Source organism: Drosophila innubila (assembly GCF_004354385.1).
Source record: "Drosophila innubila isolate TH190305 chromosome 2L unlocalized genomic scaffold, UK_Dinn_1.0 4_B_2L, whole genome shotgun sequence".
Classification (NCBI taxonomy): domain Eukaryota; kingdom Metazoa; phylum Arthropoda; class Insecta; order Diptera; family Drosophilidae; genus Drosophila; species Drosophila innubila.
This window is the reverse complement of record NW_022995372.1, coordinates 13,861,999-13,885,632: the sequence shown is the minus strand read 5'-3', so window position 1 is coordinate 13,885,632 and position 23,634 is coordinate 13,861,999. Positions and strand designations below refer to the sequence as shown.

Sequence of the window (23,634 nt, the reverse complement as noted above, 5' to 3'; positions counted from 1 at the left end):
TTTGCATGCCGAGATGGGTGCTTACGAGTAAGCTCATAATTCTCAGAGCTTTATGATTTTCAACTTCATGGAACAGAAATTTACCCCTATAATTTTAAACAAAACAGAATGATCTTGCATATACATATATTCCTTCCTTTTATGGGTTTAAGCTGCCTTAACTCCGAGAGAATGTGGCATAACTGCAGACAAACGTAGATAAGCTTATTATATATATTATTTAAACTTGATTTTTTATTGAAAACCATTTTTGAAATAACTGTGTTTTTGTACCCATTGAAAATAAATTTAATTGGGCATAATAATTTTGTGACAGACAAAAAGAGGCAACTTTCAAATACATCAAATATTTCTGTTTATTTGTAACTTTTGAGATAAGTGATAATTTAAAGCCTTTGTTATACAATCTCTATAAAATCCACTCTACTTTTGCTGAAAGTTGCAAACATTCTTAGTATCCTGCCTATTTCTTCTACATCTCTTAATTATTTACATATAAATATATGATTGTTATTTAATCCCTGAGCTGGTCACAGGGTATTTCAGAGTCGAGCATACTCGACTGAAGTGTTTTTACTGTATTTTTGCTTACGTTTCCATAATTAAGATGATACATATATTAATGTGAAGTGATTTATTGTGCGAAACATTATTGCTGTTTTAAGCATTTTATTAAAACGAGTTTCTGCCAAGAACGTTTTTTATAAGCCCTAAGTCCAAACTGAAACCTCAACTCTTGGCCATGAGCATTGATCAAATTTCTCTTTCATAACGCTCTCTTGCGACTTCACCCCACCCACGCCCCATTAACTTTCAATCTTCAATTACATTTGAAACACTCACGACACATTCGCAATGCTTGTGTGAAATTATCTTACGGATTGCATACAATAAATCAGCATTAAATGCCAATTTAACGTAGTTGACAGTAGGAGGGCTAAGTGAGGGGAGCACTGCAGTCAGTGTAAAAAATTACCACGAAATTTGTGACAGCAGCAAACGCAACTTGGCGGATACATAGAAAACAGTTTTCTTTTTTAAGCAAATTTTTTCAAAAAAATAAAGTGAGAAAACCAATTCAGGAAAACGCTTTTTACTGCAAATTAATAAGCCCACAGAAAAAAGTCGCGTAAGGAGAGAATCTTAGGTTTTTTTTCCTGCAAAATGCATTATAAACTGTGGGGCAGTTTCAAAAGATCTAGGTCTAATTATAATCATACCTTAAGGAACACTTAATTGCCTAATTGATTACTTTCTCAATTAATTTAAAATATTTATTTTATAACGATTAAAAGAATCCGAATACTATGGCATTTCTCAGCCTATTGAAGGAATAAATTAAAAAAATAAATTTACTTTAATTTAGTGCAGTTTTATTTTAAAGCACTTTTAATATAACTAGTTTGAAAAATATCTCATTAGGCGAATAACTATTGTAACAAAATAAAAAGAAAAGATAAGTAGATGGCTCACCATAAATACACCGCAATTGTTCAGATAACCGAAGAATATATTGTAGGGGGACATCAACGAATGGAAATCCGAAGGAAACCTCGTCGCAGTAGTCAATGCAACTTACAGATAAGCCCTCGCAAGACGCTTAACGAATGCTACACTTCATAAAAATACACACAGACTCCCGCTTGTGTTTCAGTGTTGCAAAACGTCTGCAGGCGCAATCGCCTCACTTTTCATTTAATTTCGATTTAAATAGAAAACGAATGCAATTGAAAAACGATTCGAGAGCGATTTACGCTAATGTCCAATTAAACGTAAATTGTGAAATTGTGCATGTAATTTGATTACAACATGTAATACTCAAAGAGCTTTGGTCAGCTTAATCTTTGGGTATTCGATATGTATGTATGTCAGCGGGTTGCTCAGTTAGTCACAAGTAACTGAATAACACCACCTGCTGCTCATATAGAGACCTAAACAATATCATTTACAAATCATTCACAGCTCAAACAGGCTTCTCACATTATATGTCTTCATATTTGTATTCCCAATGCATAACACACACAAATCAAAGAGCCATAAATGTCATCGAAATTTCTAAATAATGTTTGGGAAAACATAAAACCCAGTCATAACCCATTGAACTCACTCCGGAAAAGCAACCTGCTGAATTGAACAGGGGAAAAGAGAAAGAAGCTAAGAAAGTAGTACTTAAGAACTTTTTATATTTTCATTTTAATGAAGAGCTTTCGTGTATGTTGTAGTAGACACAAAAATTTTTATAAATATATCAAGACATACAAAATCATAATTTGCATAACTTATGTAATAGAATATACCGAGATTTCGTTTTAAATGATATTTCACTATATTCACTATTTAAGATTAACCTATCGTTATCCCATATTTCATACTTATATATTTAATTGGAATAAATAATTATATTTAGTATTATATCACTTCTTTCAATTCAAGCTAAGATAATCGATCTACACACTTCTATTACCCAAAGTATACCTGCAGTCTCATATCATTTTTTCTGGTTTTTCAGTAATCCGTAACTAATTCGATTGACTGAATCTTATGTAAGCTAAACAAAAATCGATAGAAATATGTTTAGCTAAGTTTAGTTTATCTGAAAATTGCGAACAACATGGTCATGATTCGAAACACTCTAGTCTGTGTGATCTGTAAGCATTTAGGCTAATTTAATTGAATAATAATTTAATATTCATTTTTATTTATCTTTCAACTATTTATTAGGTATCTGGTTCGTCTTACAAGTGACGGACGGCCAAGAACTTTCCGTTTTAGCCAAGACAGATAAGAAAAAAGCTTCAGCCGATTCAGATCCAGACCACTTCCTTGTCGATATTGGCGGACCGAATGTTGGCGATATCTGTATAGATTGTCAGGATCAGGCTCAGCTTCGTAACAAGTACAATGTAAAATCAGATTCTCAAATAATGCAAAAACATTAAAACTTGGTTTGTATATCCCTGAAAACATTGTCAGAAAAAATAATCTCAGAGTCTATTAATAAAACAACAATTTATTTGAATAAAGTTATCATTATGATAGTAGGTTCTGAAATATAAATATTCAATACTGATATTGATCAATACTTCGATACTGATGAAGAATATATTCAATTTTGGGTTTCTGCCACGCCTCCTTCTGCTTGTGACGTACATTTTCCCAAACTACATTATACCATTTTAAAAGGACACAGGGCATAAAAATCGTAAAAATACCGAAAAAAAAGCAATTAAGCAAATACCTTTCTTAACCTTTATACAAAATTAACTTTTTAAAATTGGTCTTAGCATTTTTAAAAGATTATAAAAAACTCTAAAAATGACAAAAAATAAAAAGAAATGTGTTTTTTTTTTCATATTTGGCAACATACGTAATAAAAGAGTGAGTTTGGTTTATGAATTCTGACATTTAGTAAGGAAAAGATTTTCTGTATGATAATGTTAAGGTGAACATTATATAATGAACCAAATCGAAATTGTTATATAAAAGTAAACTTTTCTGAAATCGCATTAACAATAGTTAAACAAGTGAACCATAACAATGTTAACTTAACTTAACTTAATCAACTGCAACTAATTCGATTGATTGTTGGTTATAAATGCTAGTCATAAAACTAGAAAGATTAGGAAGACGAAGTTCAAAAGGCAATAGAGTGTCAATATGGTGACAACGGATAGAACTCTTTTCATTGCGTGTTGTAAGTAGAGAATATTTCAATTTAGAACTACTCAAATATACAATATCTTATTACACTAGGCATTTGGATGGTGGTTTTTCCAAGATTTGTCTATAGCGATGTCTATAACCTTATACTTGGCAAGCAAATGAATGTTTATGGCAACCAAATGAACGTGAAAGATGTTTCCAATCCGAATCAGGCTCCAAGGGATGCTGAATGGCAGCGGTATGAGCAGATGAATAAATGGAGTCAACTCCAAGAAAAAGAGCCTCTTCTTGAAAACCCAATGCACTCAACTGTCATCAAGGCGGTACTTAATTGTAATAACAACGAAAGTCCTACAGAGCTTCAATCTCAGGAACAACCTATTATTCCGGATGGTCAGGATATTATTCCATTAATTATACTCGATTCTGACGAATCAAATCAACTGAATATTGATAGCTTTGGAAGTCCAATTGAACTACAAGACCCGGACAATTTGATCTGGCCGAATGAACTCGGGGAGAATCCGAGCGGGCTGATGAAGCTACTGGAAATTGTGAACTCGCGGCAGGAGATTCCGTTAGTTCCGATCTGGATGGAAGAGAATCAGAAGTATCTAAGATGGCAACAGAAGTATCAGCCAATTCTGAGCTTTGTAGAAGATAATAATGAGTATCCAAACTGGCTGATAAGGGTTCTGCAAATTCTAAGACAGCAGGATCAGCTAATTTCGAAGTGGCCGGAAGATAATCAAACGTATCCAACATGGCTGATGAGGATTCTGCAACTTCTTCAATGGCAACCGGAGAGTAAGCCAACGCCAAGTCCACCAAAAGAGAATCCGAACGATCCAATATTGCCGCAGAATAATCAGACAAGTTTGATCCCCCCGGATAAGAATCAGACTAATTCCTTATTGCCGCAGAATAATCAGACAAGTCCGATCGCACGGGAAGATAATCAGAAGATTCCAATCTGGCTCATGAAGATTCTGAAAATTCTGAATTGGCAACAGAAGGATCAGCCAGTTCTAAACTTAGTGGAAAATAATCAAAGGTATCCAAACTGGTTGATAGAGATTCTGCAAATTCTAACACAACGCGTGAATCAGCCACTTCCGAACTGGTCAGAACATAATCAAACGTACCCAACATTGCTTATAAAGATTCTGCAAATGCTTAATGGGCAGCTGGAGAAACAACCAAAGCCGAGCCCACCAAAAGAGAATCCGAATGATCCAAAATTGCCGCAGGATAATCAGACAAGTCTGATTCCCCCGGAAAAGAATCATACTGATCCCATATTGCCGCCGCAAAATCAGACAATTTTGAGCACACCGAAAGAGAATCAGAAGTACCCAATCTGGCTAATGGAGATTCTGCAAATTCTGAGATGGCAAATGAAGACTCAGCCAATTCTGAGCTCACTGGAAGATAGTCTGAAGTATCCAAGCTGGGTAATAAAGATTCTTTTAATTTTGAGATGGCATCCGGAGAATGAACCCGTTCCGGGCTGGCCGGAAGATAACCAGACATATCCAGTCTGGCTGATAAGAATTCTACAAATTCTAAAATGGCAGCAGGAGAATGAGCCAATTGTAAGCTCACCTGAAGAGAATCAGAAGTATCCAAGCTGGTTTATACAAATTCTGCACATTCTTAACTGGCAGCAGGAGAATGACCCAATTCCGACCTGGGTGGAAGACAATTCTAGATGGCAGCTGGAGAATCCGGAAAATCCGAGCTCGCCGGAAAAAGATCAGAAGTATCCAATCTGGCTGATTCAGATTTTGCAGATTCTGAAATTGCAACTTGAGAATCAGCCAATTTCGAGCTCTTCGGAAGAGAATAATATCTATCCAACATGGATAGTGAAGATTTTGCAAATTCTAAGTCGGCAACAAGAGAATGAGTCAATTGTACACTATCCATTAGAGAATCAGAATTATCCAATCTGGTTAATACAAATTCTACAAATTCTTAGATGGCAACAGGAGAATGAGCCAATTGTGAGATATCCGGTAGAGAATCAGAATTATCCAATCTGGCTGATAAAGATTATCCAAATTCTTAAATGGCAGCAGAAGAATGAACCAATTCCGATCTGGGTGGAAGACATTTCTAGCAGGCAGCAGGAGAATCCGCCAATTCCGAGCACGCTGGAAAAAAATCAAAAGTATCCTATCTGGCTGATGAAGTTCCTGCAAATTCTGAAATTGGAATTTGAGAATCAGTCAATTCCGAGCTCATCGGAAGAGAATAATATGTACCCAATATGGATAGTGAAGATTTTGCAAATAATAATTTTGGAACTGAAGAATGAGCCAATTAGCTTTTTGGCAGATAATCAGAATTATCCAATATGGCTGATAAAGATTCTGCAAATTCTAAGATGGCAACAGGAGAATGACCCAATTGTGAGCTATTCGGTAGAAAATCAGAATTATCCAATCTGGCTGGTGAATGTTATCCAAATCCTGAGCTGGCAGCAGAAATATCAGCCAATTCCAATCTGGGTGGATGATAACCAGGAGACCAGTTCCGCGGAGCATCCAAGTGAAGAAGACGTTGATGTATCAACTTTCGATTTCCAATGGAACTTTAATCTAGTTCCGTTATTGACCGATTCTCCAACAACTGAAGAACCGACAACGGCATTAACCACCACAAGAACCCCGTCTACGACAACAACCACTCCACCTCCCACAACAACACCACCAACTACTACTACAACACCACCAACTACTACTACAACAACAACTCCAGCTACAACAACAGTTATTATTCAAGCAATCCCTCAATTTGTATACACTACTCACGAAACTACGACCCGAGCTCCAATGGGAGCGGGATGTATTGAGGATTGTCCCTAAATTTTACATGCTAGTAATGTTAAGAACAGAAAATTCAATAAAACATTTAACCAATTTATTATTCAGGACACAGATTTTATTTTTTTGTATTTAGTATATAAGTATATTTAGTATATTTAGTATAACTATACTACAATCAGCACAATTTATCAACATAAGTTCGAAATCAATACATAGATTACAAAAGCATTATAAAATTATTCAAAATTTCGATTGGAACATTTATAATATTTTCTATTAATTTCGTCCGAATATTAGATTATAGTATATGCAAAACGATTGATAATGCATCAACATTAACATAAATAAATTTTTAGTTCAAAATATTTCATTCAATATGACGATGAAAACATTTTTTTCGCAAGAGCGACGGCAAAATCCTATTAGGATTTTAAAATTTCAAGATCGCCAAACTTTTGACACGGTTTGGGTTTGATTTTATCCCGAAAAAAAACATTTTTCATTAAGTATATATATTCACAAACATTTTTTTGCTTTATTTAATAAAATATTCTCTATATATATTTTATAAGCTATAGATAATACATACTATTTGTATTTAATAAAATTTATCTCAACCGTGTCATATAAGCTTGACGTTATTTCGAAATACCCGCAACTAATTATAATTTCTTCGCCATAATTCAAGACATAACGATGTAATCCTTAAACTTAGTTCGATAGTAAGACATCAGCAACATGGTTCTAACTAAAAATATTCTATTCATAGGGTTTTGTAAGTAAAAACAAAAATAATAATTAAAAGTTTTATTAATCTACAATTTATATATTAGGTCTGTGGTTGATTTTTGATCTAACCTACAGCAATGTGCAAATAATCCGACTGAAAGGCGATAAAAAATCGCAAAATATATTTATTAATATATCGGGCAGCAATACAGGCTCTATTTGTATAAGGTGTCGTCAACAGATTAAAATATTACTTAAACGACATCGAAATTTGTCAGATTTAAAAACTAATTCTTAAGCTTCATGTTCATTATTACCCCCATCCTTCAAATAAGTCTTACGAAATATGCTTAGATAAGTTCAACTTCAATAAATTAAATATAAATACTTAAAAAGTAGTTCCTAATGTAACAAAAATACTAACAAGGTATAAAAATCACAAAATTTATTTAGAATGCTATCTGAAACGAGACAAAAAAATTACACAATTGATATGACAATAAACAGAAGCACAACTCTAGTAAGTATTCGAAATTAACACTTATATATTAAGTCTTACCCAACCGACTGCAACCAACTTAATTACTCTGCTTGACACAAGGTCAGATGTACACTAATTTATATACAATATTAATATTATATTAGTTTTTAATGCACTATGAAAAGCATTTCAAAACCTTATATAAGATGAACCCTTATTAGACAGACTTTATATACATAACAACTTATCCAACTATCCGTATCGAATACTATTTCTCGGTCTGATCTGAAGCTTTCACAAAAGGCCTTGTACAGGCCCGGAAATATTTATTTCAATCTGAAATGCAATATGGTTAAAGTGAGAGCATTCCTGTTAATAGTTTGCTGTAAGTAAGACTTAGAAAAAATAGTGGTACCAAATAATAATTCGGAGCTCCAAATTTAGTTGTTTGGATTCTATTGGATGAAAGTCATGGCGAAATTCAAATATATAATCGAGATGCCGATGGAGATGGTCCCAGGAATATTTCGGTGAATATTCATGACTCTAACGCGGGAAACATTTGTATTGATTGCCAAAATCAAATACAAGTGGATGCTGGACTGATGAATGTAGATTCTATGGCAAACTACGCTGATATTCGGCGTTATCTGGGTCCAAATTTTCCACCTTTCATTTATATACAGTCTAGTTCCAACCAAAGACCAAGTCCAACTACAACTACAACTCTAGCTCCGACAACAACAACAACAACTACTACTACAACAACTACGACTGAAGCTCCTATCAGATATATTATTACGACCAAGGCTCCAAATTTGCTTGGTTGTATTGAGGATTGTCCCTAAATATTGCTTGAAATATACATATTGAAGTATACGTATTGAATAAAAAAGAGAGTCTCTCATGTAAAGTAAAAATATCTTTTTAATACTTATTAATATTTAGTTGATAGATGCTACATTAGTTCTTCATTACTTTTTGAAATCTGTGAAAGCTTAGAGAGATTTTAGGTTTGCTATAACTATTGGAGGTTGTATATTACAGGCTATAAATATAACCTTTGATTTACAGAAAATTGTACATTAGTGTTTAAAAAGTGTTAAGTGTTCTGTATTAAGCAATAATATACTTATTGTTATTCTGCAAAAAAGCTTGTGTCTTTAAATAAGACAAACACTTAGAGGGCCTATGAAAATCAACAGCTACTAAACCTTATGTGTATATGCCTAAATTATCTTACAACAAGTAAGATAATTTAGAAATTACAAAGAACAAGTTACTTAATCCACCGCAACAAAATAAATTACATTGCTTGACATAAGCTCAATATTAATATGGATAGGATTAATTATTTGCATTATCAAAACCTTATATAAGATACTTCCATTTCATTTGGACTATTAACGCATAGCAGGTTATCCAACTATCCGGAACAAATACTATTTCTCGGTATGATCTGAGTCTGTCACAAAAAGGCTTGTACAGGTTCGACAACGTTTATTTGATCCGAAAGACGCTATCAATATGGTTAAAGTGAGTGCTTTCCTGTTCGTAGTGTGCTGTAAGTAAAACTTAGAAGTACAAATAGTAAGTCATTAACAATTTTAGAATCTCATAATTAGTTGTGTGGATGATGTTTGATAAAGGCCATGGCGACGTGCAGATATATAATCGAGATATCGATGGCGATAGTCCCAGGAATATTTCGGTAAATATTCATGGCTCCAACGGGGGAAATATATGTATTGATTGCCAGAACCAAATACAAGTGGACGCTGGACTGGTGAATGAAGATTCTCTGGCAAACCTGCCTGATATGCAGCGTTTGCTGGGTCCAAATTCCGGTATTCCACCATTCTATTTTATGGACCCACCAATGAAGCAGTTGGGTTAGTTTAATTTCCATCAAGGATCTGCTGATTAACTATTATAATTTTGCAACAACTTTTTAATATTCAGTGATATCAGACAAAGCTGATCCTTTCGCTAGAACTGTGGTACCAGCTAATGATGATTCAGATGTCCAACAACTAACTTATGACTATCCTGACATTTTAATTGATGGATCTACCCAACTTCCTGATATCAATGATGTCAATATGCCTGCTGAGCTGGTCGGCGATGCATCCGAAATTATTCCAATAGATGCTTCTGGCCAACCTCTCTCCTAAGCCAAACATTAGGCATATATTTGAAATAATTTCCTTTTATTTGTATTCTAATATCATTATCTCACAAATATATGACAACAAATTGTTTCGCTAATGTTTATTACTATGTTTAAAAAAAATTCAAGTGATTTGCCAGCCTTTAAAATCTTTCACCTAAAGGGCAGTTTATGAACTTGGCTGTTAAAATGAACAACAATGAGCACTTGAAATGCGCTAAAAATGGCGAATCTAATAAAAGTATTGTAATAAAAATTTATTACAAAAACGAGAAGTGTTTCAATTGATTTTATAGCATCAACTTTTCATAAAAAGGCTATGAAAATGTTATATAAAGTGTAACGAGAACATTTTAAGAGCATTCGATGTTTTTATACTGTTGAAGTATGAAGTTCATATCGTTGGTCGTCGCTTCTTTTCGTGAGTAAAGTTGTGGCTTCATGTAAGATCCATAAAACTAAAATACATATTTCTTTTAGTTGCCCTTTTAAGCAAGCTGTCATATGATCAAACTTCAGCATTGGCCTCACCAGTGAATCAAACTAGTTTTCCATGGATGCACGAGGAAACAACCCATAGTCATGCCTATAAGATTTCTGGAGATATCTGAAAAGTTCGTTGAAATACACAATATCTATGCTCTGCATTTAGTCTTATGTCAATGAACAATAATAATAAAATATGAATAAGCCTAAATACGTTTTTGATTTAACTTAACTTGAATTTGATTAGATTAAATTTTTATTTTATTTTATTTAACGGTTATTTAAATCACCATATAGCTGCTCTATTTTATTTATACAAGGTCAAAATATGTGGAATATACTATAAATTAGAATCTTTTAGCTTGTTCTAGAAAATAATAATGAATTTATCAGATGATTATAGATATATATACGAAATATAAAGAACATTTATTATCGGATTTAAAGCATTCTCTATAGGAAATTGATATTGTATTGAGAATCTGGTAAAAATAAAAGTTATATATTTTTCTCGCATATTGCCTCTGTTATTATAGAATATTTGATATCGTACTTATTGAAATTGCCATAACCAAATGTACTTTGGAGAGGCTATTAAAATTACCTTATCATAATGATGGGCATCAATAAAAATTAATTGATTATTGCCACATCGTTGGGGCCAAGTTGCCCAAGTGGTATAAAAGCAATCATGGAATGGGCAGCCAGGTCAGTGAGAGGAACATGAAACTTATTTCGGCAATTCTATTTGCATGTGGTAAAGTAGAAAACTTGCACAATTCAACGTTAAAAAAAACTAAAAATAGTCTCCGTCATTCTCATAGTGGCGGCACTTGCTTTGCTGCACAGTGTCTACGGAACCACGTTGCCAGTTTCGGCATCAAATGCCGCTCCGGAACCAGAACCAGGCCCGGAACCTAAACTAATAACCGAGACATTTTCTGAGGCACAAGCAGCAACTGGAGTTGCATCCAATACGAGTGTAGGTGAAATGATAAGTGCAGTGCCGTTGGACAATGCGGCAGCAGCTGCCAGGAGTCCAGTTGTCATGCCGCTGGATTCCAATTTTGTGGAACTCTCGGCCAATCCAGATCCATTGGATACAGCTCCAGCTCCAGTCGAGCCCAATGCATTTGCTGGCTCGTTGGATAATATGGTACAAGATATGCCAGCTGAGCTATTGTCAACTTAAAAGTTGTAAAGATACAAAAGTATCTACATAATACAAGTATACACTTAATGTATCTTTGAGTCGAAAATGATTATATTCTGCATTCCGATCAGCATGGGCAAATAATAAATTGCATTGGAAAGACAAAAGTTTAAATTGAAAAATTTTTAAAACTATTAATAATTTTGAAATTGGACTTATTAAAAATTGAGACTAGTTCTCATATTCGCGTAACTGTTGTCAAGAAATTATAAAAGTAAATTTAATGCCCACAAGTTGTCGAAATTTGTGTGTTTGTCGTTACAATTAAAAAGAGATAATACACGTAAAAGGTCCCCAAACCTGATCGATATCTAGCTACTTCCCGAAACTGTTCACTGGGGCATGGCAGTCACATGATACCTCGTATCCACAACTACCAAGAGACCAAGCGAACAAACGACCGACCGACCGGATTTGTTTTTTATAAAACAAAATGCAAAACAAGTCAAAGAGACTGAAAAAATCACTTACAAAGAGGAAGCGACAGCTACAACAAGTTTTATCAATGAAGTTAAGAGTGTAGTGTAAGGTTGACGATGACAAAAAACCAAAACAAAACAAAGTTGGAAACAACAACCACAAAACAATGCCGACGACGGGAACGGCATAGACCACATAAAACCACACCACAAACTTCATTGACCGTGTGGATGGGTCTGGGTTGTATTTGTACATGTATCTCGGCTCCGCATCTGTATCTGTATCTGTATGTGTGCTGTGTCTGGTATCTGTGTCTGCATCATCCGCTTATCCGTTCGCAGGCATCATTACAGAGTTGATTTAAGTCGATTTAGTTTTTGTCTTCTTCGATTGTCGTTCGATCTTTACATATGTCCATCAATAAGGCACGTTTATGTATTTGTGTTCTTATAAATATCAATTTGCATGTTAACACATCGTGAGTATCTGAATGACTGACAAATTGGCAAAATGTAATGACTCTATTTAAATATGAAGAGTCATTGATACTTCCAAACAAAGCAAGTTGACTTTGTGGCCGATTACTCCAATAAGCTCTATGGGAAACCAAACTCAATAGAAGCCCATAGATCTTGTTTTTTTTCTGAAGACACAGTAGCAAAATTTATGACTCCCCTTCTAAAAGGTGTAGACAGAATTTGAAGCAATTTTTGAATCTAAATACAATGAAAAAGAAATATGTTGATCGCCAAGAAATCTAATAAATAGACTTCTCCTTAACAGCTTGCAAAGTTTCTTTAATTCAACTTTTTCTCGCATTGCAATGAATCTTGAAAGATACCACCTTTTATATATCACAGTAGCTTTTACCACTCATAAGTATTCAACGCACAAAGATCATTAGTCAAGCATTTTATTGGATCACTAAGGTATTAAAGTACAGGACCTATGACAGGCAGCGGCATTTTAGAATGAAAGTCGTACCATTTTCTCTCTGCTTTAACGAATCCCAGGTAAAGCACAATCGTATAAATAACTGAAAATTTAAAAAACCATTTGTTACTCAGAATATTATTTGCAAAGATATGAATAATTATACTTGTAGTTGAAGCCATTATCATTGTAAAATGAATATGAATATCACGTCTTAAAATGTGTGAGGTGAACAAATTATATAATTTCCGACATTAGTTACACATACCCATATTAACTATGGTGCCAAGAAAAAACGACATTGCATATAATCCAAACATCTTCGGTTTTTATAATATATTCTACATACAATAGTTTAGAAAAAAATTTTGGCTTATAAATTAAGTTAGAAACTAAAATTAAAACAAATTCGCAAGTAATCTGTTGAAGAATGTTAGCCGCTTTATCTGATAAGCTTTTTTTAAATCTATTTTAAATCTATTAACACTAGTTCAATTGCCGCAATTGATTGAGATTCGATAAATTGTCCCTAGCGATTATGTGCTCCACAAACCTCAATTTGTGAGACCACCAATTAGTGTTCATTATAATTTGCAGTCCAACTAATTAGGTAATGAAAAATGTAAATACATAAATATGTTATATTTGATACACCGACAAAAAAAAAAAAAAAACAATTAATACAATTAAATCGAAATAAATTATAAATCGTTTCCTATCATTATTTGTGGTTGATGCGCAAAAAAGTAAGGCAAAAACAACATCAAAGCGGCATAATTAAAATAAATACAAAGTCCACTTAATTATATTACCAGAAATTATTAATAATGTATCTGCCGAAAAATAAAAACAGTGTGCTTCATTTAATGACGGTCAATCAATATTAATGGACAATGAAAAAAATTAAAAAAAAAAAATGAAACAAGCAGGACAAATTGTCGCAGTTCAAAAAAAATAAATAAAAATGAAACTTGGTGGGCAGCTGCTGTGCATTAATTTACAATTATTTGTGCTGCCATCAAAGGGTTAATCAGAACAAGTGCCACTTGCTCTGGCGCCCAGACGTCGACGCTCTTCTTATGAGAACCATAAAAAATTATTTATTTCGCTTTCCACAATTTGGAGACATATCGTGTTGAAGAAAACGAGAACTAATTATTAAAATAACAATTATACGAATACAATTCCAATTGAAATAAAAAGACTATCATATACTCTGCCAAAATATTTATTTTCTTATTTCATGAGAACCATAAAAAATAATTTATTTATTTCGCTTTCCACAATTTGGAGACAAGTTGTTGAAGAAAACGAGATCTAATTATTAAAATAACAATTATACGAATACAATTCCAATTGAAATAAAAAGACTACATATACTCTGCCAAAATATTTATTTTCTTATTTCAATATAATGTTAAAATTACAATTGATGCTTGTACACACAGTGAGAATATTCACTACATGTTAATATATGATTTTAATAAGTTCTCTTAAAAAATTTGAAAAATAAATCAAATACGAATATGACATAAATTTAATATATTAAATTCTATTTTAAAAAACTAGACAAAATAAAAATTCTATATTTCTTTTTGTAAATTCCTTGAACAAATCCCTTAAAAAAACAATAAAAAGAAGTTTTTGCATACTAAGTTGCTTTCTTATAAATATGCGACTAAAAATAAGATAAATTTAATATAGTTTTGATTAATAATATAAACAATAATAACATAAAAGCAAATGGACAACAAAATCAAGTATATTTTCTATTAACAGTGTATAAAATGCGGTCATTTGGAGGCCTTCAAACTGAAGCCCAAACGCATTTCTGTGAATTACAAATTAGAAAACCATTTAGTCAAACTGTGCGGGCAGTCTAAGCTCCCGACTGAGTCAGTCAACTGAGGGGTATTTGGAATTGCATAAAGCTTTAAGAGACACATTTGCATCGGGCCTCATTAGAGCTAATCATGCTGAATGGTCTAATCAAATGTAGTTTGCCTGCAAATCAATTTCAACTCACACTTTCATGTTTTCACTTTCAATTCAATTGATTGAAAACAAATAGGGGCGTTTGTCTGTATGTGTGTGTTTGTGTGTCATGGAAACCGCAAAAATGGCAAACAACAATTACAAAACGGCAAGTCGAAATTGCAAAATTAATGGAGTGAAATTGGGAAAACGTGAAGAGTGCTGGACCAATCAATGAGACCGCAAATAAACAGGCGTGGGAGCATCGGGAGTATTTGAGCAGATGTCTTCGATTCCTCTCAAGATGCGACAGTTGAATGCGTCTCACAAATGAAACGAAAGAGGCAATCGAACGGCAATCGCAGCACGACAACAATTGACCAGGTGAGGGGAACAGGTAACCCGTCAGAAGCCAGGGATGCAAGTGGTCCACAGAACTCACTTATCGACATTTCACGCTCACGTGATTTGTACTCTTTATTTGCCGATTGACGAGCTGCGATTGCTTATTCAATTAAAGTTGACAAGTTTCCGGGCAGGAGAAGAATCGATGCTGAAACTCACGCAAGTTGTGAGGAACCCATAGAAGCGCGGATATCGGTGAGTTCCCGTTACGTGACCTGCGGCTTAAAGTCAACAAAACAACAAGAAAAACCATATAAAATAATACAAATCCATTAACTGATTAGCTCTTCCCTCTGTTGTAATCCAATTTAACTTTTGGTCAGCCACGAACTGTGAACAAGCTGTAAATTAAATTTATTGCCTGAACACTCGATTGACAAGTCGGCAATATATGGAGTTCTAAACTAATTAATAGGCAAGAATTTTAATAAATTTCAAGAACTGATTAATAATAAAATTTTAATATGCAATTAGCAAAGTCGCGTCGTCTTTTCTGTATCCTTTAGGAAGTAACATGTCCGAGATTTTGCCTGATTATATCGATTCTTTTATTTCTTTCACAATTAATTTACATTTTGTTTTGAGTTAACAACTCAGTATAGTAGAGAGTGTTTACAGCCTTTCTGCAATTTAAAGGGCCAACCACCATCCTTGCAGCCAAAAGCTTTCACAAAAAGGGTCCAGTTCATTTACGGGATTTGCTGAGCAATTCCTTATCAGTTTATCAGAACGTCATAAGGAAGTTGAGCGTGCAACCCAACTGATTATTATGCTGTTATCAAATTAATGTACCCGTAAAAATAAAATAACTATGTCAAACGACCAATTATGCACTGCTTAAAATTATAAGGGAAATATTTGATTAATTTTGCACTGCTACCAAAATCCGAACGCTGTAAAATATGGCCATAATCGACTTAAACCAAATTGAATGCTGCTTAATAAATTTTGACAATAAATTGCAGTGCAAATTAATTATGCTTAAATGTGCAGGCAACACTTTTAATTTGCATTAAATACGTAAAATTAAAAATGTGAAAAAGAAATGTCATTTTAATCAATGGAGAAGTGAAAAAGTGAGAAAGCATTATTTATTTAATTGAATGAAATTAATTTGGATTCGTGTTCTGAATCGATTCCATTCGCAAGGGAACCCAATTAAATGTGAATCTTTTTTATACATATTTGGATAAAAGCGAATCAATGATATCCGCTGAAAGCGATGTGTAAAAACAAATGAGATTTGATTTGTTAATTGAGTCGCCTGATTATAAAGAGCTTCAGTTGGCGTGAGCGGAAATCTGTGATTAATAAGCCTCTTCAAATGACAAATTAATTGATTGAAAATGAGCTAAGAATAGGAATTAAATAAAGCTTTGTGCGAAATTAATTCCCCCAATTGTAGCTAAGTGTCTGTGTGTGGTCTATTGATTTGAGATTGAAACGACCAACAAATTAATTGATAAACGATTGGATTTCGCCTGTCATCCTCTTAAAATTTACGGATTTTGACAGCCACAATCAAAGAGCTTAGCTCTCAAATGGACTGTTGAACAAATCCTAAAAGGGAATTAAAACTGTTAGTGTTCTCGGTAGATAAAGTACAATTAATTAACTTAAGTATATCTTAAAAGACTTAGTCTGATTTTCAGTCACCAATTGCAATGCAGGTACCTACGAAAAGATGCACACCTGGCAGAGGCTGGTCGGCACTTTTGGCCAACACTTGAATGCTGAGTGCCAACTACTTAGACAACAGTCGGCCCGCTGCTCACTTTCCGAATGACTTTTTGAATCGATTCAGCTGACAATAGAAATTAAATCACATTCGTTGCGCCGCAGGACAGGAAACGGAAACGAAAAACAAGGAAAATAATAAAATAGAATGCAGAGAGTCCTTTGATAGAAATTGTATCGTGCAGTGACTTTGTATGGCCTGAAGTGAGTTTTATGAATGGGTTTTCTATTCATCTTTTTATTTTTGGCAAATTACTCAAACCAGACGAGAAGAAAAGAATGTTGCCTCACCGCCTCACCCATTGATGCAAAATTCTTTTCCATTTATACGTTTATTTGAAAACATTTTAACTCAAGCTGAGAGTACAAGTCCCAAATCTCTAGCTGCGTTTGTTGGTGACAGCTGCTTCAGGCCGAAAGCCTCAGTTGATAACACCAGAACAAGTGGCAAAGTGAAACAGAAAGATGGAAAGATACTCGCACTTGAATAGATGATTATTGTTTGCTTTAATGTTGCTCTTGTTGTTATTATATTTTATTATTGTGTTGCCTACGATAAAGTTGGCCTCCGGTTAAGGGTCGAGGTCTAGGGCGAATGTTTGTCTTTAGCCTTGTCGAGCTAATTTCAGTCTGCCCCAAACAAGCAAAACCAACAAATATTAACCAGTGGGTGGAAGGAGAAAGTACGTCCATATGGGCTCATTTAGGTTTCTATTTATGTACATTGTAATATAAACATCATCATCTCTTTGCATTTAAATACAAATATCAGTTAGCAAGTTTAATTGTCAGAAATAAATAGAAAAAAAAATATTTTTCTAGCTTCTGGCACTTCCGGCAAGTAGGTGTCATTCGCATTTATTTTTTCACAAAACAAAAGACAATGAAGAAATATCAAAAGTCATTTAAAAAAACATTTGTTGTTACAATGAGTTTGACGACTGAGGCGACAGGTAAAAGAAAACTGATTGAGTTTTATTTACCAAGGCTTTCATTTGCATATAATTCTTTTGTACTTAAAGAGCGAAATACGGAATGCGTATTTTATTCAAGATTTTATATATTTCGACAAAGTCTATAAGAAATTTAAACTAATCGAACTTGAATATTTTAGAATAAAAAAAATAGAAGGGAACTTTTTTCAATCATATTCTTATTATATAGGAACATTCTTGTTTATTTCTACTTAAAACTAAGACTTTTTAGCCAATAATCTAATCAGCATATACAAATTAAAACACATCGATTAACCTTAATCCTAAACATGAAAAACACAATGGAAGTATATTGTTATCGATTTCTCTATTTCAATATTTAATATTATTCAATCAACACAATAAACACAAATTATTTGCTTAGCTGTGGCGCGAAAAATCAAGTAATTTTGATGATAAGATTTTGTTTGTGGGTTGCTTTATTGATGTCCATGACAATTATCAAGATTGAATTACAAATACGAGAGTAGTAAAGGCATTATAAACGAGCCAAGCATAAATCTGAAATGAATTCACAACAATGACTGTCATTTTGCAAGGGTTTTTGTATCTTGAAGCGATAAGAACAAACTTCCTGTGGCAAAAGGCACCCTTTAAACAAACAACCAAACACACGCAGCTGTTGGACCCTCAGAAAGCCCTCTCAAATAAATGGCAAGTGTGAATTATACACATCAAAAGGGTACAATAAAATCGTATAATAACAAATTTGAATTGTCAACGGCGACTCTTAGATATACTTAAACTATATTACTGTCGGAATGACTAAGAAACAATTCCAATTATAATTAACTACATTTTAATTTTAATTAATTTCCAATTAATACAGATTGACAATTAATCGTTCCAATTCCCCGATCCGACAAGAATATATTTGCCAAATATTTAGTCTCTTAGTTTAGTTTATAAACTAATTAGTTTGAAAACTAACGCTTCTTATCTTACTCTTTGTGTGACTCTCTTTGTCGGGATATTTTAAATAATATTTTAATATTATATTATTTTTCTTTGCATGTTTCAAATATAAAGTATTATACATTTAAGTTTAATAAAATGTTGGAACTCATGAAAAATAAGTTAAATACATCGTAAAGAAATATTTTGTTTAAATAATTCCGTTATAAGGTATATCAGGCCTAAGTTAACAACTATTCAAATATTATTATAACAAAATCAACCATTATTATTGAAAAATATTTAAATACAATATACTTTAAATCGACCAAATTAACATGACCTTTTGTTAGGGTATCCAAATTACAACTCGTGCTCTTTTTTGTGATAGCTGTCATCAACATGACAAAGTGTGGCTGGTGTAGGCGGAAGTTTATAGGGTGGGGTGAGGAGGAGGGAGGATTTTGGATGTTGGGCACATGGCCAAGACATAAAGAGAAATGCTGATAATGCTGGCTAAGATGTACACCGATGTGACTGTGATGGTGGCTGAGTCTGATGATATGCCAAAGATATGTCATCACTTGTTGTTATTGTTTTATTTTCATATTTCTTGCATTTTTGTTGTTGTTTTGCGACTCGTAATGAATGGTCGTGTGCCGTAAATATAAATTTTATACTCATATTTTTACATATTTTTTGTCAAATTTACTTTTGTATAATTTCATGTTGGATTACGTGACAAATTTTGTAAAGACAGCTCATAAAGATAATGCCCAAGCGGAATCCCACTTGTTTTTTTATCTGATGAAGTCATATGTGTGGAATAAAGGCTTAAATACTTTTAATACTATAAATTAAGGGGGAATATATAAACATATTATGTTGCTATATGTTTACTGCTAAAGCAATTACTCGTTTTCCTAATTCTCCTTCTCCCCAAATATTCTACATTTTTAGAACTCATTTGAAAAGCGAAGCTCAGCGGTAACCAGACTATCAGACTGTAAATATGTATAAATTTTCCCTGATCCAACAACATTCCAGAGCATTATTACGAGTATCTTCTATGGCCGGCAGTAAAACTAATAAAACTACTCGTGGAAATGGAAAAGAATGTCGAGCAAACAGAATGCATATCATAAATTAAACATTTCAGCTCCGAAAACTGAAAACCGAAAGTATATATATGCATAAATCTGTCAAATGAATCGCTTTCAAGCAGCGCCGCCGCGTCGCAGCTCGTAGCATCGTCCACTTCGGGTCAGGGCCATGAAATGCGACACTTTTGGCCTAAACGATTTCCAGCTAACATCGACTCGAACACAAATTAGTGCGAGCCGACAGGTAGCCAGCAGGTAGATAGTCAGATCGACTATATCGAGGGCACAGATTGCGTCAAAAAGGCGCTCCGTTTAAAAGGTTTGCATATTTCAAACAAACTCCCTGTTTATGATTTACAGTACGACAAGGGTTAAACTCTAGGAACCTAAGGGAAATATCTTTTACTTCTTAGAGCACTTTCATTTATTCTATGTTGTGGATTTTGCAATGTTATAAAGAGCATTAGTTCTGCCATCAAAATTTGTAACGTCAATCGGTTATGGCTTTTGCATAAGAGCCAACAGTTGAAACAGTTCCTCGTTCCCACACAAAAGACAATGTCTCATTTTGATTATATTATTATTAAGTATTATTATGATGCATTCGGCAATTCTCTGTCAGCTCAGCGCTTCTCTTTCACTGACTTCATCGTATCATTTTCACATACATCGTGAAGCGTATCCCACATCTTTGAATCTATCATCTCCCATCTCCCATCTCGCAACTCTCATCTATGAGCTAGCATGTGTTATTATGATTTTCAACGGTTCGCAGTGCGGGCACACGCTTTCATTTGCGTTTGGAAAATGACCCACTTCCGGATTAACATGCTCAGCAGGGACAGACAACAACTTTTACTGTCACTGCTATTGTTGTTTCAGTTTTTTTTTTTTTTTTTTTTTTTTTTTTTAGTGGGGTTGTGCATTTTCCTACTGACCAGTTGGAGTATAATATTTTTGTCATCACATTCGTATCTGAAAGCAAATAATACGAGAAAGATAGAGAGATGGAGGTATGGAAAGGTGGAGACAGAGAGGGAGACAGAGAGAAAAAATTGGAGAGCAACAGAAGCAGAAATTGGAGAGCACATTTAGATCCTAGATCCTAAAATAACAGAGTAAAATCAGAAAATTAATAAGAAATTCATTTCTGATGCTAATACAGTCAAATAAGAAATAATGAAAGAAAGAGAGGGAAAATGTGGAGATCCCAAATCAAGAAATAAAATAGTTAGAAATAATAGATAGAGGAAGAGATTGTAAAACTGTTGGAAGATTAAGAACGATAAATTCATCGTTATTCTAAACATATATTTCTGTATGCTCATATTATATTTTATTAATTTGTATATATATTGTTAATAAAATTAAATCAGATATCATTTAGTAAAATCAAGGTTATCTGCTTTTATAATAGCTTCGTTTAAGATTCTGAAAAATCAACTTTGTCATATATTATTAAATTCTAGAAATATTTTATTATTATTTAGTAGAAAAGAGCATCTATATGTCGTCGTATATTAAGTCCACACTCTGAAGTTATTCGCTGCAACGAAACAAGGGCTTCAGAATTAGATACAATGGTTCTGTTTTGGGACTAGGGCTGGAGCTTGGAATGGGACTGGCTAATGATGTTGTCGCTTGGCATGGTCTGACTATATTCGTAGTTGTTGTTGTTGTTGATAATAAACATCCGCTGAGTGCATAATTGTTGCATGTTTGTTGCATTTAATTGTAATTTATTTGCCACAGAATAGAAAAAACTATGTGGAGAAAAAAAAAACAAAGAACGGAAGCAAATATTTTCCGGTGGAAGCAACAGCACAGGGAAATGGAGAAAAGAGTGTGGAGCATTGATTGATTACAGGGCTAGCCCAGAGCTGTTTACCTGTACAGGTAGACTTACTTATATACGTGCCAAACGTACTTGGCCCGGCCATTTAGCTGCATGCCAATTGACTTAAAGCGACATCGTTTTGTTGCTCGCATTCGCGGCTTTGTCGGCTTTTGTTAAAAGGGAAATTCCAATGCGAAGTCGCAACTGCATCGGAATCGATTGAATAGGCCAACAACAACAACTACAACTACAACAATCAATCATCAAAGTCGCAAATGTAGCAGCGAATCCAGTGAAAACTCCAGAAGCCAAAGCAAATTACCAGCTAATTTTACGCAATATACGCGTAAAAGAAATACCAATGCTTCGAAGCGAGAAGAACACGACCGACAAAAGGAAGCTGCACTTCCTATGTTATGTCTGCAGGTCAGTCAGCCAGCTGCTGAGCACCTGAGCACCTGAGCAACTGAGCCCCAACGAGTCATCAATCGGCATTCCAGCCAATCTATCGAGCCCTTTAGGCCCTGGTCATATCAGAGGGCCCATACACTGCGGGTGCGGACTTAGTTTTCACACTTTGCCTGGCATAATTGAGTGGATGCTGCCATCGACTGAGACACACACAAACATACACACACACAGCAGACACAACCAACTAATTAGCTTCAAAGAGGGGGGAAGTTGGAGTAGGAGGAAACGAGCTCTCAGACAAGTTGGGGGCATGTGGGTAAAATCAAAGCGGAAATTGTTTATTAAACAAATCCATAGGCTATAGACACCACTGTGTGTAGATAATGTTGTTTTAATTGGCTTCTGGTCTTTCAGGCGGTGTGTTAATAATAGCAGCATGTCCATTTAATAATCAAGATTGGACATATCATCAAAATTGGAGGGTTGTCACATCCAAACGAAGACCAAATAGAACAAGCTCCACATAATTATTTAGCTAAAAACTGATGTAAGTAGTAGTATATTTATTAATTACAATATGTCAATGAAAAATAGATTTTAAATAGTTAAAGTTACTCCGAATATCTCTTCCATAATTTCATAGTTTTCATTTACATAGGTTTGTCTAAATTTTACTTAGTATACCATCATTTAATCAATTATAGTTTTCAGTCAATTTTCTATCTAAGAGAAATATATAAATAAAATGAGGGTCGACTTTTTTTTTATGAGTATTTAATGGAAATATAAATCTGATTGGTTCGCCTTTACTATTTATCCTTATTAAACAACACAAAAGTTTGTGCTTAAAGTAATATCCAAATATTTTCAGTGAATAGGATATAAAAGTACATTTGATTAACAAAATATGAATTTTCTAAAAATACACCAAATTAATTTAGTGACATTATTTGTGGACACTAACAAAAAAGATACCACACTAATGATGTCTTATATGACTATCGTGATAGACTTATTGACCGATCTCCATCTGCACATGCAACTGTCATGATGCATGCAACTTAATTAACAAATAAAATGAAATTATAAATATAATTAGGCAGCAGCATTAAGATCAGCTCATTAATAACGAAGACAGTGCGCAATATTCACACAATAAATTTATGTGGGAATTCCCTCAAAACATGATGGCATTGTCTACAGGAGATGATTTCTAAAAAAATAAGCAAAAGTTGCACATGAAAAGTGAAAATGCAGTTGCGCGAACACGAGAACGAATGTGAGTATTGTCCAAAAATTGTCAACATCCGCTCCAGAGGCACATAAAACTTAAACCAGATGAACAATAAACA

At 33.9% G+C, this 23,634-nt stretch overlaps 3 protein-coding genes and 2 long non-coding RNA genes across 5 annotated transcripts; 4 read left to right on the top strand and 1 right to left on the bottom strand.

The window, feature by feature from the left end:
- Positions 1-7,222: 7,222 nt before the first annotated feature.
- Positions 7,223-7,593, top strand: LOC117781638. Its single transcript, XR_004617190.1, has 2 exons — positions 7,223-7,269; positions 7,328-7,593. It is a non-coding gene; the product is annotated as an uncharacterized LOC117781638 (long non-coding RNA).
- A 421-nt stretch (positions 7,594-8,014) lies between these two features.
- LOC117780589 lies at positions 8,015-8,593 on the top strand. The gene is made up of 2 exons (XM_034617175.1): positions 8,015-8,089; positions 8,149-8,593. Exons 1-2 carry the CDS (start codon positions 8,053-8,055, stop codon positions 8,550-8,552), a joined length of 441 nt encoding a protein of 146 aa, XP_034473066.1. The 5' UTR covers positions 8,015-8,052; the 3' UTR covers positions 8,553-8,593.
- Positions 8,594-9,194: 601 nt separating this feature from the next.
- LOC117780515 lies at positions 9,195-9,978 on the top strand. Its single transcript, XM_034617072.1, has 3 exons — positions 9,195-9,268; positions 9,330-9,596; positions 9,667-9,978. The coding sequence occupies exons 1-3, from the start codon at positions 9,232-9,234 to the stop codon at positions 9,876-9,878; spliced, it is 516 nt and encodes a 171-aa protein (XP_034472963.1). The 5' UTR covers positions 9,195-9,231; the 3' UTR covers positions 9,879-9,978.
- Positions 9,979-11,070: 1,092 nt separating this feature from the next.
- Positions 11,071-11,687, top strand: LOC117780765. Its single transcript, XM_034617411.1, has 2 exons — positions 11,071-11,117; positions 11,185-11,687. Exons 1-2 carry the CDS (start codon positions 11,084-11,086, stop codon positions 11,550-11,552), a joined length of 402 nt encoding a protein of 133 aa, XP_034473302.1. The 5' UTR covers positions 11,071-11,083; the 3' UTR covers positions 11,553-11,687.
- Positions 11,688-12,878: 1,191 nt separating this feature from the next.
- On the bottom strand, positions 12,879-13,163 carry LOC117781190. Its single transcript, XR_004617153.1, has 2 exons — positions 13,093-13,163; positions 12,879-13,029 (listed from the first exon to the last, which is right to left on the bottom strand). It is a non-coding gene; the product is annotated as an uncharacterized LOC117781190 (long non-coding RNA).
- Positions 13,164-23,634: the final 10,471 nt, after the last annotated feature.